Here is a 17,675-nt window from a genome sequence, read left to right as displayed (position 1 = left end):
ATCTTCAGAAAGTTATTAGTGAAGCATCTTAAATTGTCATTGTAATTACATGTTGCTCAGAAATACACACTACCATTTTTCTCTTTTCTCCAATACTTGAGAAATTTCCTTAAAATCAAAAAAACTATTTGAAATTGTCTTTCTGTAAGATGACTACAGAGTTCACCTTAGACACACTCGTTTGCATAAGAAAGGTAGTTTTTACCTTTCACTGACCTCTGTGAAAGGCAAGGAAAATGTTTCCTCTTCTGGGCTTGTTCTCAGAGCAGAAGATGAATGTGCATTTGCTTCTTGTGAAAAGAGCTTCCTCATCTATTTCCAAGTGCTGGGCTGTTGGGGGCACATAGGCCTCAGCGCAGATGGCTCCCTATTGTGTCTTTGGCAAGTCAAAAATATGCTAATGACAACTCAGTATTGCACTTGGATTCAAAAGCAAAGATGTATTTACTTGGTATTATAAAAACCTGGCCTTTTCATATTCTTCAGAAAAGAATTTTTCTAGAATAATATGACAAGTAATGAAAAGTGTCTTCTTAATTGGCAAATTTGAAATATATTTATCAGAATCAAAATATTCCATCTTTGTGGTGGGCACAGTGGCATACGCCTATAATCCCAGCACTTGGGAGGCTGAGGCAGGAGGCTTGCCACAAGTTTGAGGCCAGCCTCGGCTATGTAGTGAGTTCAAGGCCAACCTGAACTACATAGTGAGACCCTGTCTCCAAAAAAAAAAAATCCAACTTAACAAGTATTATAAAATTCTCAAATCATTAAAGATTAAATCTCAGAGTTATCTGAACTCTATATGTTGTGAAAAGTTGTCTTAAGGCAAAAGAAAGTTAAAGTTTTACTTTAAAATGTTAAAATGAAGGCCAGGGATTTAGCTCAGTGGTGCCGCCACCTGCCTTGCAAGTGCAAGGTCCTGAGTTCGATCCCTGGTACCAAAAAAGTAAATAAATAAATAAAATGTTAAAGGGGAGCAGGGGATATAGCTCAGTGTTGCAGTGCCTGCCTAGCAAGCTCAAGGCCCTGAGTTTGATTCCTGGTACCAAAAAAAAGAAAACCAGTTAAAATGGGTACAAAGAGACTCCTAATAGACTTAGGAAGAGAACACTAATTAAAACTCCACTTTGTATCCATCCTGTCTCCACAGTGGAAATGCAGGCCATGCGCAAGTTTAATATCCAGTTATGAACGAATACCTTGTTAGGGCTCAGCAGTGAGGGAGCCCTGTACCTACCAGCAAAACTCCTGCCTTCCCCTGTGGACCAACACCCCCACCCATACCATCCTGCCCTGTGCCACTGTGCCCTGGTGGCACAGTGAGTGCAGCAAGCTCCTTGCTCCTGCCTTTATGTCATCTTGTCAGAATGCATGTCACCAAGAACTACTACTACTGGCCTTACAAAACTTACACTCTTGCCAATGTCCAAATCTCATAATGCAATCATGTTCCACTTAAAATAGGCTTCAGTGTTTGGTCTCAGAGACCTTAGCCCCATTTATAAATGTGTTACGAGTTTAAAACAGCTGGATTATAAATGGTCATAAGTAGGGAAAGATTAAAATGAGGTCGTGAATGGTTACTGAGCACTTTACATCTATCTGCTCAAAACCTGCAAATGTTCTACCTTTTTAACTGACATCGACATTGCATGTGAGGATTTAGTTTTGTTTTTCTGTGAGAGTGGAGTAAAAACCATATGCCAGGCAGTTTACTGGCACCTCATTAGTTTTACTCCAACATCCTGCTGTTTGGTCTAGATCTTTTCCCTAGTCATGTAAGATTATTTAGGACCCCCATTGCATCATATGTTTTCTGTATATGTATGCTTTTTCTAATTATATTATCTAATATAGTCCAAGCTTTTTTTACTGAATTTATCCTTTAAAAGGCTTAACTTAGACACCATTACACTGATGCTATTGGAGCTATTCCTAAGGTCTGTCATCCTTTACAGAGTTAGTACAAAAATCAATACAGGGAGCCAAGGATTTAGCTCAGTGGCACCATGCCTCCCTTGCAAGCACAAGGTCCTGAGTTCAATCCTGAGTACCAAATAAATAAATAATACAATCAATGATAGACATTTTGGCAACCCTTTGATAAAGACATCATCATGTAGCATTAAAAGCTTAAGAAAATATGACAGGGAATAAACCTGTGTTGTTTTCAAGACCAGAATCACCTTTCTTAAGTATACACATCTAGTGAAATTTCTTTATGTTTAAAAGCTTAGGAAAATATGACAGTGAATAAACCTGTGTTGATTTCAAGACCAGAATCAACTTTCTTAAGTATACACATCTGGTGAAATTTCTTTATGTTCAGACAATTCAAATATCTCATTTTGATATAGTGACTTACAAATTATTTTTCTAGATTGAGCGCTGTATTTGAAGTAAATACAGACCTTCAGAAAAATATAGTATCAAAAATCACTGCCGAGCTCTCCTGGCCTTCCATACTTGGTTCACCCCGGCACTTGAAATTCCCACTCACTAATACAAACTGCTCCTCAGTAAGTATTCAAAGTAACATCAGATTGTAAAACTATATAACAAGATTCAAAGTAGTTACTCTTGCTTTTAACTGTAGAAATCTTTGATTTAACATTTCATTGCTTTGTTTAAGGAAGAAGAGATTACCTTAGAAAATCCTGCAGATGTTCCTGTCTATGTTCAGTTTGTTCCTCTGGCTTTATATTCCAACCCTTCAGTCTTTGTAGATAAGTTAGTCTCAAGGTAAGCATTGTTTTGTTTAGGTGGTCAAAATGTTCTATACAGTACTATATTGGTTATACATTTAAAAATTATTGCTGCTGATACAGTAATAGATTTAATTTAACTAAATTCTAAATCTATAAAGTTGAGAGAAGATTCTAGTGAGGAGGTTCATACTGCATTCAGCATTTAGAAAAGCTTTCAATTTGAGGCAGTGTGAAACTCCCTCCTACCAAATTTTGTAAAGAGAAAACAGGCAGGACTTTTCATATATTTACATTTTTAAAAAGTAAATAGCCTTTAATTTGAAGACTATTAATGTTGTAATATTGATCCTAAAACTTGCCAAAAGATAATTTGCAAATAAAGTCCAAAATATAGTCCATAATCCCTTTGATTTCATGCTACTTCACAAGACATGTATGTGCATTTTTTATTTTAGGTTTAACTTGAGTAAGGTGGCAAAGATAGATTTGAGAACACTAGAATTCCAAGTCTACAGAAACAGTGTAAGTATTCAACCTTAATACTGTTCTGTAATGTGATTGGTGCAAATATGAAAGAAGCCTATTGGCTGCCCTTAAATTTGGCAGAAGGGCAAGCTACTGAGGAAGTTAAGGCAGTCAGGGAAACTGGGAAAAGAAACTGAGAAAAGTCGCTGAGCACCCTAAGCAGAAGGTTCCTCTTTGTAGGCATTAGCCCATGAAGCTACCAGAAATTCTGAGAGTATATAAATGAAGTATAAACCAATACATAATTTGTCTTTAGTAAGTATCACAATATTGAGCTTGATCATTTTAAGTCTCTTAATGCTTTCTAATAAAAGTATAAGCCCCATGAATATGAGACCTATGACTGGCTGTATTCATGCTTGGCACAACAGTACCCAAGCTTTTTACTCAGTAGGTACTCCTTAATTCACAAATACATATGCAAGCTGATTGGTCTAGGAGACCAGACTGTTCTCTGTCATTCAGGCTGAGCAGCCACTAGCCATTCATAGGACAAGGCCTTGATGTGGGCGGACATGTCAGTGAGGAGGACAGTGTTTGGAGCTGAAGCCCCTACAGTCTGGCCAATTCAAATCCAGTTCTCAGATTCCAGACCTCTTGTCCATACTGTCTTACCACATGATCATTGCTCATTAGGAAGTGCTCAGTAACCTCGTCAAAACAGATATCTTATACTTCTTGAAATACTGTGTTCTTTCCCATGGCAGCTCCTTTTTTTTTTTTTTTTTTTTTTTTTTAGAGGCTGGTTTTAATGGCTGGAAAACCAGATTGAAATTTAGACAGTTGTGTATTCTAGTATCATGCCTTTTTTCTCTTGGAATCTGTATGCTTTGCTTTTCCCATTCATAAAATGCCAGTGTAACAGATTTATTGGAGGAGATCAGGAAAGCTCAGTAACCAGAACTTTACGAGAAAAAAAAATACAATTTAAGTCATAAATGAACTAATAATTACTTTTTTATTTTATTGCATACAAATAGTATTTGTAAGATATAATGCACTGAACTAGAACACTTCGTAGGAAAATAAATAAATACTCTAGACCTCAGAAATTCTAAATAAAAAATTCCAGAAGAGTCCTAGGAGGAGCTTAGGATAAATTCTATACCAGTGTTCTACAGTACCATAGCATTGTGATTCTCACAGTATCTGGTCACAGGGTTCCATTACATCTCAGAGTCATTAAGGAGCCCAGAGAGATTTCTTGTTTATATAAATTACTTCTATTAATATTTCAGCATATTAAAAATTGAAATTGAGAGGTCTTTAATATATTAATTTCATTCACTTAAAATAATAAGCCTATTCAATTTAACATACATAAAATAAAAAATGAAAACTAGATGGATTTTCATAAGTGCTTCATTGATTCTTTCATAAGTTTTTTAGTGAAACTAGCTGATGAAAATCTGACCTGATACATATAATTGGAGAAACAAGGAGTATCTTGTCTTTCTAGTCATAATACTGTATATGAATTACTGGGAAAATACTGATTCACTGATATATGCAGACCTTACAGATCCTGACACAGTTAACTATACAGTATCCAGAAAATCACGTTCATTAATATAGCCACCAATCTCATCAGAAAGTTGAGTACTAGAAAGCTGCCAAGCTCATAGGAGTGAATACAATTTATACAAAATTCCAGGTTTTGCTCAAAAACTTACTTTTCATCATTGACAACAAATACTTGCGTTGTTTTCCTTAAGGGCACAGAATCCTTTATTTTCATGAAAGTGCCTGCCAGATACTCAAGTCTGAATAGTCATTAGCTAGTTCGTTTTGTCTCAAATACAGTAGTGGTTCAGGACAGCACAAGCTGTCCAGTGTGTGTTGGAGGACTGATCTCTGCATACTTCCCTTTTTATTAAAGTATTACAGAACATGAGCCCCAGGACGAGATTCATAAACTCAGTGTTTATTATTGCTATATCCCCTGCACTTTTTAAACTTTTTAGTTTTATATTTTGGAGATAAAGTCTCACTCAGTTGCCCAGGCTGGACTTAAACTTGAGATCCTTCCACCTCAGTTTCCCAGAGTTCTGGGATTATAGGCACATGCCACCATACCCAGCTAAGGACTTTCTTTTTCTCACTACAAGTGCATGGCAGTGAACCATGCTATGGCCACTCAGGAAGTTTGACACCACTGCCCGGATTCAAGGGAAAGGGTTAGCAGTTTTACCCTCCCTTGTGCAATGAAAATACAAATAATATATGTCAGTATTATTGTGAAAATAATTTTGACATCATGAATACCCTGAAAGGATCTCTGAAATCCCCAAGGCTTCACAGGTCACTCGGAGAACTGGACCTTAGTGATAGCCTGAAGGATATCACTGCATCACCCTGCAGTGTTTCCCACCTTATCAGAGTTTAAATTCACTAGTGTTTGTTGGAAATACATGTATATCATTGTATCCATAAATTACCAAGAATATTTAAAAGAGAGCTTATTAACCAGGCACCTTAGAGCACTCAGAATATTCTGTTGTCCTAGTAGGCATTGACAGAAAGCAATGTAAGATGTGGAAGAAAAATTTTCCTCAGAAGCAAGAGTTAAGAAGTACTGTGCTGCCTAGAGTCCATGGCTGTAAGTGCTATCTGTAGACCTGTGCTGATACAACTAGACAGACCTGTCCCTTACTGGGGGGCAAATGGGGTGGGGTCAGAGTCCTAAATCTGGGCCCTGCCTGGATTTGCCTGCCTGTCATCAAGAGTACAAGAAGAACCTATAAAAATGGAAAAATGACTATATTCACAATTTGGCCAAATTGGGAGGGCAGCTACCCCACCTCACTTGAAGGCACAAAAGCCAGGAAGTAGGCATGAGTAGATTTCCCAGGCTTTGCCACCAGAAGGCCCAGAAAATGTTGAAAGCCCAGTTCTGTTCAAACCTCTTTGGCACCAAGGCTGGGGGTGAAAGTTTCTGCTGTCACCAGATGAAGTTGAAGAAATAGCTTATCTTTAACTTTTCAAGATCCATTTTAGCCTATCGGTTATGGTGTGCAACCTGTCCATGTAAGGGGACTTTCCTGGCATCATCAGGGCCGTGAAGAGCTGGGGTCACATATAGCCCTCCTGCCTGAATGTTTAGGCTCGATTCTACTTAACAGTCAAAACAGTGTATCTTAAATGTGAACCATGGGGTGTTTTTTAATTTTTTTACAAAGCTTTTCAACCTTATTTGTTACTGGCCATCAAAAAGTCAGATTTTAGATACTAAACTAAACCATTCTCTAAACTTTCAATCATCAAGTGTTTATGAAGCAGTAACTATGTGCCTAGTTTTCAGAATAAAATTCAAGCAGAAATAGTGTGAATTAGAGATATTTTTACAAATAAAACACATGACCTAACATCCTCAGTTGGCTCCTTCTGTGGGGAGGGATGGGGCAACATCAGGAGGACCTGAGGGTGCTGCTTATGCAGATATTTCCTTTGTGCCTGCCTCAAGCTGTTGTTTGCCTTAGGTCTGTGTCCTTTTCTGTGTATGTGTCCTGTCAAGGTTTAAAATATCTGTGCATAAGTGGCCGAGGATTTAGCTCAGTGGTGCCACATCTGCCTGGCAAGCACAAGGTCCTGAATTTGATCCCCAGTACCGCCCCCCCAAAAAAAAAAATCTGTGCATAGAAGCAAACACCTAGTGCAAAACTGAGGACTTTGGTGACCTGAGAGCAAAGCCATTTATGGACTTCTTGCAGGATACGAAGTCTCATCTCTGGGTGCCCAGCTCTGGTTGCCAGGTGACCAGTGTCTCAATTGTGAAGGTTAAATCATTTGCATACGTAATCAATTTGAGGAAGTCTCCCAGGCTGCAGGTGGGATAAGGGAAAAAACATTTTCCAGGCAATATATTAATAACTCCTGTTTGTCTGCTCAATGATTCCAGGTTCATCCTCTGCAGAGTTCAACAGGATTTACGGAGGGCCCCTCTCGACATTTCATTTTAAACCTAATTTTAAAACCTGGAGAAAAGAAATCTGTCCAAGTAAAGTTTACTCCAGTTCACAACAGAACTGTTTCTTCACTAATCATAGTCAGGTAGGTTCTTTGATGTAGGTATGGGTTGGTTTTTAGTATTTATATCAAAATCCTTAAGTTTCTCACTCAAAAATATGCATAGTATCTTATTGTACCACATGTGACTCCAAAAAATGAAACACTTGCTCTTCTCTGTGCATTTTTAAATTTCTACCCTTAAATTCAATGTACTGATTTCTTTTTTTGTTCCCATTAAGTTTATTGGTACATTTTAGATATACAGTACAGTTACATTCATCATTGGGATCATGTACCTTTACATAATGTATCTTGGTTCTTATTTTGTCCCCATTCCCCTACCCTCCCTTCACCACCTCCACCCTTCCTTATTTACAAAGACTTTGTTTCCATTTTCTTTTTTTTTCTCATATTTTTTCTTTTCCCTTCTTTCCTTTCCCCTACCCCTCCCACTTCCCCTACTCTTTTAGATCTTTTCTTCCTATTTCACAATATCAATTATACATTTTGATCCTTATTTACACTTTTAGTTTTTCTTTTTTTCTTTTTAGGTACCGGGAATTGAACTCTGGTCCTTGCGCTTGCACAGCAGGCCACTTTTAGTTTTTCACACCAGAGAAACTATTCAGTATTTACACATGTGTGTCCTATTTATTTCACTTAAGAGTATGTCCTCAATGTGCATCCAATTAGCTATAAATGTCTCTAGTTTCTCGCTCTTTATGGCTGAGTAGTATTCCATTTTATAAAAAAAAAAAAACACGTCTCCTTTATCCAGTCTCCAGTTGATGGGCAATTGGGCTGTTTCCAAGGTTTAGCTATTACAAATTGTGCTGCTATAAACATAGGTGTGCATATATCACTGTGGTATGATTCTTTTAATTCTTTGGGGAAGATACCCAGCAGAGGAATAGCTGGGTCAAATGAGACCTCTAATCCTAGTTTTTGAGGTATCTCCATATTGATTTCCACAGTAGTTATACCAGTCTGCACTCCCACCAACAATGGAGAAGGGTTCCTTTCTCCCCACAACCCCCGCCAACATTTGTTATTGTTTGATTTCTTGATAGCATCCATTCTTTCTGAGGTGAGGTGGCATCTCAGTGTTGTTTTCATTTGCATCTCTCGAATGACCAGTGATGTTGAACATTTTTTCATGTTTATTTGCTGCTTTTACTTCTTTGTCTGAGAAATGTCTGTTCATTTCAGATGCCCATTTTTGAATTGAGTTTTTATATTTGAGGGGCTGATTTTTTTTTTTTTGGTACTTCATATATTGTAGATAGTAGATCTTTGTCTGAGAAACAGCTGGTAAAAAATTTTTTCCCACATTGTAGGTGTTCTCTTAGCTCTGTTGGTGGTTTCTCTTGCAGTGCAGAAGCTTTTTTTTTTTTTTAACTTCTTTTATTGGTACATTGTAGGTATACAACACAATTACATTTCTCATTGGGAATTGTACCTTTATATAATGCATCTTGGTTCTTATTTTTTCCCCATTCCTAGCCCTCCCTTCCACCCCTCCACCCTTCCCTATTTACAAAGACTTTATTTCCATTTTTTCCATTTCTCATCATTTTTTCCTTTCCCTTCTTTCCTTTCTCCTGCCCCTTCCACTACCCCTACCCCTTTGGACCTTTTCTTCCTATTTTACGTTATTGGTTATTCCTTCTAATCATTGGTACATTTTAGGTATACAATATAATGACATTCATCATTGGAAATTTGCACCTTTACATAGTCTCTATTGGTTCTTATTTTTCACCCTTGCCCAGCCCTCCCTTCAACCCCTCCATTCCTCCCTATTTGCAAAGATTTTGTTCCTATTTTTCCATTTTCTCATATTAATCCCGTTCCCTTCTATCCTTTCCCCTAGCCCTCCCACTTCCTTCCCCTTTGCCCCTTTTCTTCCTATTTCACATTACCTATTATACATTTAGTCCTTATTTACACTTTCAGTTTCTCACACCAGACAAACTATTCAGTATTTACACATATGTGTCCTATTTATTTCACTTAAGAGTATTGCCTCAATGTGCATCCACTTAGCTATAAATGTCTCTAATTTCTCATTTTTTATGGCTGAGTAGTACTCCATTTTATTAAAAAAACCACATTTTCTTTATCCACTCTCCAGTTGATGGGCATTTGGGCTATTTCCAAGTTTTAGCTATTACAAACTGCACTGCTATGAACATGGGTGCACATATATCACTGTGGTATGATTCTTTTAATTCTTTGGGGAAGATCCCTAGCAGTGGAACAGCAGGGTCAAATGGGACTTCCAGTCCTAGTTCTTTGAGGTATCTCCATACTGATTTCCACAGTGCTTGCACCAGTCTACACTCCCACCAGCAGTGGAGCAGGGTTCCTCTTTCCCCACAACCCCGCCAGCATTTGTTATTGGTTGATTTCATGATAGCAGCCATTCTTTCTGGAGTGAAGTGGAATCTCAGCATTGTTTTCATTTGCATCTCTCGAATGACCAGTGATGTTGAACATTTTTTCATGTATTTATTTGCTATTTCTACTTCTTTGTCTGAGAAATGTCTGTTCATTTCAGATGCCCATTTTTGGATTGGGTCTTTACATTTGGGAGGTCTGATCTTTTTAAGTTCTTTATAGATTCGAGATAGTAGACCTTTGTCTGAGGAAGAGCAGGTGAAGATTTTTTCCGACATTGTGGGTTGTCTCTTCACACTGCTGGTGGTTTCTCTTGCTGTGCAGAAGCTTTTTAATAAGAAGAGATTCCATTTGTTGATTGTTTGTGCTAGTTCACGGGCAGCTGAGGTTTTGTTCATAAAATCTTTTCCTACACCGATGTCTTCAAGGGTTCTACCTAACCTCTGTTCCAACTGGTTCAGAGTTTCTATTTTAATATTTAGATCTTTAATCCATTTTGACTTTAGTTTAGTACATGGTGAGAGATATAGGTCTAGTTTTAATCTTTGGCAAGTTGAAGCCCAGTTTTTCCAGCACCATTTATTAAAGAGGCTATCTTTCCTCCAGTGAGGGTGTTTGGCTCCTTTGTCGAAGGTGAGATGGCTGAGTGTGTCTGGCGTTGTTTCTGCATCTTCTAATCTGTTCCACTGGTCCTCAAGCCTGTTTCTTTGCCAGTACCATGTTGTTTTTATCACAGTAGCTTTGTAGTAGAGTTGCAGGTTGGGGATTGTGATACCCCCTGCCATGTCTCTGTTACCTAGAATTGCTTTTGCTATTCTGGGTCTCTTCTTGCTCCAAATGAATTTTTGGATTGTTTTCTCGAGGTGTATGAAGTATGCTGCTGGGATCTCAATTGGAATTGCATTAAATCTATAGAGCAGTTTTGGAAGTATGGCCATTTTCACTATATTAATCCTTCCTACCCAGGAGCAGGGGATGTCTGTCCATTTTCTGATATCATCTTCAATCTCTCTTTTCAGAGTGCCATAGTTTTCAGAGAAGAGGTCTTTGATTTCTTTTGTTAGGATGATTCCTGGGTATTTCAGTTTTTTGGATGCTATTGTGAAAGGAATTATTTGCCCTATTTCTCTCTCAGTGAGTCTGTCATTGGTGTAGAGGAAAGCTATTGATTTTTTTGTGTTGACCCTGTAACCAGCTACTTGACTGAATTTGGTTATTAAGTCTAGAAGACTTTTGGTGGAGTTCTTGGGGTCTTCTATATAGAGTATCATGTCATCTGCAAAGAATGACAATTTGACTTCTTCATTACCTATCTTTATTCCTTTTATTTCTTTCTGTTGTCTAATTGCCGTGGCTAATGTTTCCAGAACTATATTGAACAAGAGTGGTGATAGTGGACATCCTTGTCTTGTTCCTGAGTTGAGTGTGAAGGATTTCAGTTTTGGACCATTTAGTATGATATTGGCTGTTGGTTTTTCATAGATGGCTTCTATCAGTTTGAGGTAGAGACCATCTATTCCAATTTTTTGTAGGGTTTTTATCATAAATGCATGTTGGATTTTGTCAAATGCTTTTTCTGCGTCTATGGAGCTAATCATATGGCTTTTGTCCTTGGCTCTATTGATATAGTGTATTACATTAATTGATTTTCGTATATTGAACCATCCCTGCATCCCTGGGATGAATCCCACTTGATCAGGGTGTATGATCTTCTTGATGATCTTCTGCATTCTGTTTGCCCATATCTTATTAAGGATTTTTGCATCTGTGTTCATTAGTGAGATTGGCCTATAGTTCTCTTTTTCAGTTGGGTCTTTCTCTGCTTTGGGGGTCAAGGTGATGCTTGCTTCCAGGAATGAATTTGGGAGTATTGCTTCCCTTTCAATTTCATTGAAGAGTTTGAACAGTAGCGCCAGCAGTTCCTCTCTAAATGTCTTGTAGAATTCAGCAGTGAAGCCATCAGGACCCAGGCTTTTCTTAGGTGATAAGTTTTTAATTACATTTTCAATTTCATTGGTTGGTATTGTGTTGTTCAGAATTTTTAGGTCTTCTTCATTCAACTTTGGTAATTCATATGTATCTAGGAATCTGTCCATTTCTTCTGTGTTTTCCATCTTATTGGCGTATAGGTTCTGGAAGTAGGTATTGATGATCATCTGGATTTCTGCTGGGTCTGTTGTAGTTTCACCCTTTTCATTCCTAATTGCATGGATTTGCGCCTTTTCTTTCCTTTTTCTGACAAGGTTGACTAAAGGTTTATCAATTTTGTTGATTCTTTGAAAAAACCAACTCTTGGCTTCATTGATTTTTTTGTATCATTCTCTTAGTCTCCATTGCATTGATTTCTCCTCTGATCTTTATAATTTCTTCCCTTGTATGAGCTTTGGGGTTGTCCTGCTCTTCTTTTTCTAGAAGCTTGAGGTTCAGCATCAGGTTGTTTAGTTGGGCTCCTTCTGTTTTCCTAATATGCCTATTCACTGCTATGAATTTCCCTCATAAGACTGCTTTCATTGTGTCCCATAGATTCCGTTATGTTGTATTGTCATTGTCATTTAACTGAAGGAACTGTCTGATTTCTGCTTTAATTTCCTCTGTGACCCATTGGTTATTCAGAAGTGTGTTGTTCAATTTCCATGTGTTTATGAAATGTTTTGAGTTTCTTTTGCTATGGATCTCCAATTTCATCGCACTATGGTCTGATAATATACAGGGGATAACTTCAATTCCTTTGCCCTTCCTTAAACATGTTCTATGTGTGAGTATGTGGTCTATTTTTGAGAATGAGCCATGTGCAGCTGAGAAGAATGTGTATTCTGATTTTGTGGGGTGGAAGACTCTGTAAACATCTGTTAAGTTCATTTGTTCAAGAGTTCGATTGAGTTCTAGTATTTCATTACTTATTTTTAGTCTAGTTGATCTATCTATTTGTGACAGTGGGGTGTTGAGGTCCCCCACTACAATTGTATTAGTGCATATAGGACTTTTCATGTCCGTCAGTATTTGTTTCATAGAATTGGGTGCACTAGTGTTTGGTGCATAGATATTTATGATTGTCATCTCTTCCTGTTGGATTGTTCCCTTTACAAGGATGTAGTGTCCTTCTTCATCTCTCTTAATCAGTGTTGGTTTGAAATCTACTTGATCTGCCAAGAGGATAGCTACTCCTGCTTCTTTTCAGGTTCCTGTCGCATGGAGTATTGTTTTCCACCCTTTAACTTTCAGTCTGTGAGTTACCTTTTGAATTAAGTGTGTTTCTTATGTGTAGCATATTGTTGGATTTTGCTTCTTGACCCATTCTGCCAGTCTATTTCTTTTGATTGGTGAATTGAGACCATTAACATTGATGGTTATAACTCAAACGTATTGACTTGTCATTGCCATGACTTTTTCTTTTTGTTGGGTTCTCCCCCTTTCCATTTAATTTCTTGTCATGCCAGATGGGTTCATTCTGCTTTGCTTCCTGGGGTTGTGATCCTCAATGTCTGTTCCTAGGATATTGTGTAAAATTCTTTTAGTGCTGGTTTGGTATTCACGAAGTTCCTAAGGTGTTCTTTGTCATGAAAGTATCTTATTTCTCCATCCATTTTGAAAGATAGTTTTGCAGGGTACATCAATCTGGGTTGGAGGCTGTTTTCTTTTAGGGCTTGGAATATGTCACTCCAAGCTCTTCTTGCCTTGATGGTTTGTGTTGAGAAGTCTGCTGTGATTTTGATGGGCTTTCCTTTGTATGTGATTTGTTTGTTTTCTCTGACTGCTTGGAGAACTTTGTTCTTCTGTTGTGTTTCTGGAATCTTAACAATTATATGCCTATGTGTAGATTTTTTTTGATCAAGGCTATTTGGAGTCCTATATGCCTCACTTATCTGTATGTCAAGCTCTTTTCCCCTGCTTGGGAAGTTTTCGGCCATTATTTCTGTGAAGAGATTTTTTATGTCATCTGCACTCTCCCCTGTTTCTTCATTGAGCCCAATCAGTCTTATGTTATTCTTCTTTGCATCATCTAGCAGCTGCTGGATTGATTTCTCATGTTCCCTTATAATTTTGAAGCAATTTTTCTTTTCCTGGTCACTAATTGCAATCTTATCTTCTATATCTGCAATTCTGTCCTCACATTGGCTCATTCTGCTGTGTAGACTTTCAGTGGAGTTTTTCATGTCCAGGAAATCTATTTGCGTCTGTTTTATGGATTCCATTTGTTTCTTATGTTGGGATTCCATCATGTTCCTGAGCTCCTCTCTAGATTTATTAATCATGTCTTGCACACAGGGCACAATTTCTCCTGTTATCTGAGAAATTATTTCTGATTTCATTTTTTCCATATCCCCTTTGGTTGCCAGTTCAGTGGGTCCAGGTGGTTAAGTATCAGAGTGTTCCATCTCCTTTCCCTTTGTGGTTGCTGTAGGTGATCTGGAAGTCTGGTTTTGAGACTTATTTACGTGTTTTCTCATTTCGACTGGGGTGGGGGGCAGTTAGCACCTGCACGGATTACCTCCTCGAGCTGAGTGAGGTGGGACAGGGGCCAGAAGCAGTGGTAGGGATGGTGACCCAAAAGCCCTTTCCTGTGGGCTGGGAGCAGCCGGAGGGATGGTGGCCGGGAAATCCCTTCCTCTGCACCAGGAGCAGTGTCATGGTGGCTCAGAAGCCCCTCCCTCTGGGCCAGGAGTGGTAGGAGGGATGGTGGCCCGGAAGCCCCTTCCTCTGGGCCAGGAGCAGTGGGACAAAAGGTGGCTCAAAAGCCCTTTCCTCTGGGCTGGGAGCAGCGGGGAGGGATGGTGACCGGGAAGCGCCTTCCTCTGGACCAGGAACAGTGGGACGATGGCTCAGAAGCTCCTACCTCTGGGCCGGGACCAGTGGGACTCAGTACCTTGGTCTGGTGGTCTGGTGTCCTCTGCATCTTTGTAGTGTGGAATCAGGTGGCTGCCTGTCTGCAACGGGGTGATTCGGTGTCTTCCGCGCAACTCCGGACCTCAGTAGGTCGTGCACAGACCTCCTTGTCTGCAGCGGGCTGATTCGGCGTGTTCTGTGGGACTCAGGACCTCGGTAGGGCATGGGCAGACCTGCCTGTCTGCAGCGGGCTGATTCCAGTGCAGAAGCTTTTTAATAAGATGAGATCCCAGTTGTTGATTCTTTGTGCTAGTTCCCATGCTACTGAGGATTTGTTCATAAAGTCTTTTCCTATGCCAGTATCTTCAAGAGTTCTGCCTAACTTATCTTCCAAAAAGTTTAGTGTTTCTGTTTTAATATTTAGATCTTTGATTCACTTCTATTTTAGTTTAGTGCATGGTGAAAAATATGGGTCTAGTTTTAATCTGTAGCAGGTTGAAATCCAGTTTTTCCAGCACCATTTATTAAAGAGGCTATCTTTCCTCCAGTGAGGGTGGTTGGTGCCTTTGTCAAAGATGAGATGTCTGAGTGTGTCTGGAGTTGTGTCTGAATCTTCTGTTCTATTCCACTGATCCTCAGGTCTGTTTCTTTGCCAGTACCATGCTGTTTTTATCACAGTGGCTTTGTAGTATAGTTTCAAGTTGAGGATTGTGTTATGTCTTGCCTAGAATTGCTTTTGCTATTCTAGGTCTCCACTGTTTCCAAATGAATTTTTGCATTGTTTTCTCTAGTTCTGTGAATAATACTGTTGGGATTTCAATTGGGATTGCATTGAATCTGTATAGCAGTTTTGGAAGTATGGCCATTTTCACTATATTGGTTCTTCCTACCCAGGAACAGGGGATGTCTTTCCATTTTCTCATATCCTCTTCGATCTCTTTTTTCAGAGTGCTATAATTCTCAATTTAGGGGCCTTTTGCTTCCTTCATTAGATTCATTCTTAGATATTTCATTTTTTTGGATACTGTTATGAAAGGAATTGTTTCCCTAATTTCTTTCTCAGTGAGTCTGTTATCTGTGGACAAGAAGGCTATTGATTTTTGAGTGTTGGCCTTGTATCCACCTACTCTACTGAATCTGTCAATGAAGTCTAGAAGTCTTTTGGCAGAGTTTTTTGGGTCTTCTATGTAGGGTATCATATTGTCAGCAAATAATGATAGTTTAACTTCTTCCTCTCCTATCTTTATTCCTTGTATTTCTTTCTCTTTTCTAATTGCTATGGCTAATGTTTCCAGAACTATATTGAACAGGAGTGGTCAATGTATTAATTTCTTGTTGACAGCAATTGGGATTGACCCAGACTCTTGTGCATGTTAGGCATGTAAGCAAAAGCTCTACCACTGAACTACACCACAACACCCTCTTTATGAGGCAGGGTCTCACTAAGCCACCCAGGTAGGCCTTGAATTTGTAGTCCTCCTGCCTGAGTCTCTTGAGTAGCTGAGATTACAGATATGTGTCCCAGGCCCAATCAATATATTAATTTCTGTGTAGTGGCTTAGAAATTAACAGTGGAAATTACAGAAGGAAAGACTGTTCAAACTTAATGGGGAAAGATCTGTAATTCTTGTTCTTGCATAGAAATAACCTGACCGTGATGGATGCTGTGATGGTCCAAGGACAAGGAACAACCGAGAACTTGAGGGTGGCAGGCAAGCTTCCAGGTCCAGGAAGCTCCTTACGCTTTAAAATCACAGAAGCATTGTTAAAGGATTGTACAGACGGTGAGTATTCCCAGCAGTGCCCACAGCACAAATTTTATCATTTACTTTTAACAGCAAATAATGCCAAAAACAAGAACAGTGTTTCTGTTTGTGCATATCTGTGTATCAGTGAGGAACGCTTACGATTTTAAAGATATCCTGTATCATCCATTCAGGGTTGTTTGACATGAATCTTTAAAGATAGAAAGTGTCACTACTTGTGGCGTACTCTTAAGTACAAAAAGTAAAACAGTAAAATTTGCCATCCTGATGAAACCTGAGAAGTGATTGACTTCTTTGGCTTGTGTGGGTGGTTCATAATCTCTGGCAAAGATTATATATTGAATGTATGTAATGTATAATGTACTATTGTGATAGCAAGATTTAGCCTCACTCTTGGTTTATTTTTCCTTTAGGTCTGAAACTAAGAGAACCAAATTTCACATTGAAAAGAACTTTTAAAGTAGAAAATACAGGACAACTTCCAATCCACATAGAAACCATTGAAATCAGTGGATATGCATGTGAGGGCTATGGCTTTAAAGTTGTTAATTGTCAAGAGTTTGCACTAAGTGCCAACGCCTCTAGAGACATAGTCATATTGTAAGTATTTTCTCAGTGTGCAGTATACTGATGAACTTCTGTCATTCAGTCCTGTGCAAAAATACATTTTCATATTTGCAAAATAAGAGATCATTATCAAATGTATTCATTTGATTTTTTTCATATAATCTTCAGCTAATATAAGCTTTATATTTGTTTTTTAAAATTGTCAAAATTCTCAGTCTTCAAAGTGGATCAGATAATCTTAGAAACCAATTTCAAAATTATTCTCAGAGCTGTTAACACCTAAAATGCTTTTATGAAGTCTACCTTGGCCACAATGCAGGTTGAGTGTAAATAATAGGTAATACTTCAGTCAGAAGACAGTTTTAATGCCTATATCAGTAATAGTTACAGCACATTTTAACAGTTAATTGATTACTTGTTTTGCTACAAAGTTTATGTAAGAAAACCTCTCTCCCCTTAATTGAATAATAATTTCATGATCTTAGTACATCCAAACCATAGTGCTTGACACCTAGAAGTACACGAAGGAATAATACCATTTTCCTCCAAGTGCCTAAAGTAAGCAAAACATAAAACACTTGTAACAATAAGCAGTACTGCGGGAAATAACAAAAACTCACAAAGGCTAGGGATTTTAAAGCATTATTGGCAGTGTAGCCTAGATAAAAGAGAAAGGAAAGGAAAAAATAAGGAAAAGCTCAGACTACTTTCTTTCTTTTTTTTTTTTTGGTACCAGGGATTGAACTCGGGTCCTTGAGCTTGCTCAGCAGGCGGCGAAACCACTGAGCTAAATCCCTGGCCCTACTTTCTGTATTAATATTGAAAAGCTGATGGTTGTTGTTCTTTTTTTTTTTTTTGGTACCGGAGATCGAAC

At 38.4% G+C, this 17,675-nt stretch overlaps 1 protein-coding gene across 2 annotated transcripts in view; it reads left to right on the top strand.

The window, feature by feature from the left end:
- Tmem131 (transmembrane protein 131) overlaps positions 1 to 17,675 on the top strand; it is a 192,204-nt gene that overhangs the window by 139,247 nt on the left and 35,282 nt on the right. For both annotated transcript variants that reach the window (XM_004844395.3, XM_021258043.2), the window contains exons 23-28: positions 2,384 to 2,522; positions 2,636 to 2,745; positions 3,167 to 3,233; positions 7,135 to 7,286; positions 16,110 to 16,252; positions 16,648 to 16,834. In XM_004844395.3, coding sequence (XP_004844452.1) covers positions 2,384 to 2,522; positions 2,636 to 2,745; positions 3,167 to 3,233; positions 7,135 to 7,286; positions 16,110 to 16,252; positions 16,648 to 16,834 — 798 coding nt within the window. The remainder of the gene's footprint in view (positions 1 to 2,383; positions 2,523 to 2,635; positions 2,746 to 3,166; positions 3,234 to 7,134; positions 7,287 to 16,109; positions 16,253 to 16,647; positions 16,835 to 17,675) is intronic.

Source organism: Heterocephalus glaber, unplaced genomic scaffold (genome assembly GCF_053883595.1).
Source record: "Heterocephalus glaber isolate CG9 unplaced genomic scaffold, H.glaber_assembly_v1.0 deba00000470, whole genome shotgun sequence".
NCBI classification, from domain to species: Eukaryota; Metazoa; Chordata; class Mammalia; order Rodentia; family Bathyergidae; genus Heterocephalus; species Heterocephalus glaber.
This window is presented reverse-complemented; position numbering and strand designations above follow the sequence as displayed.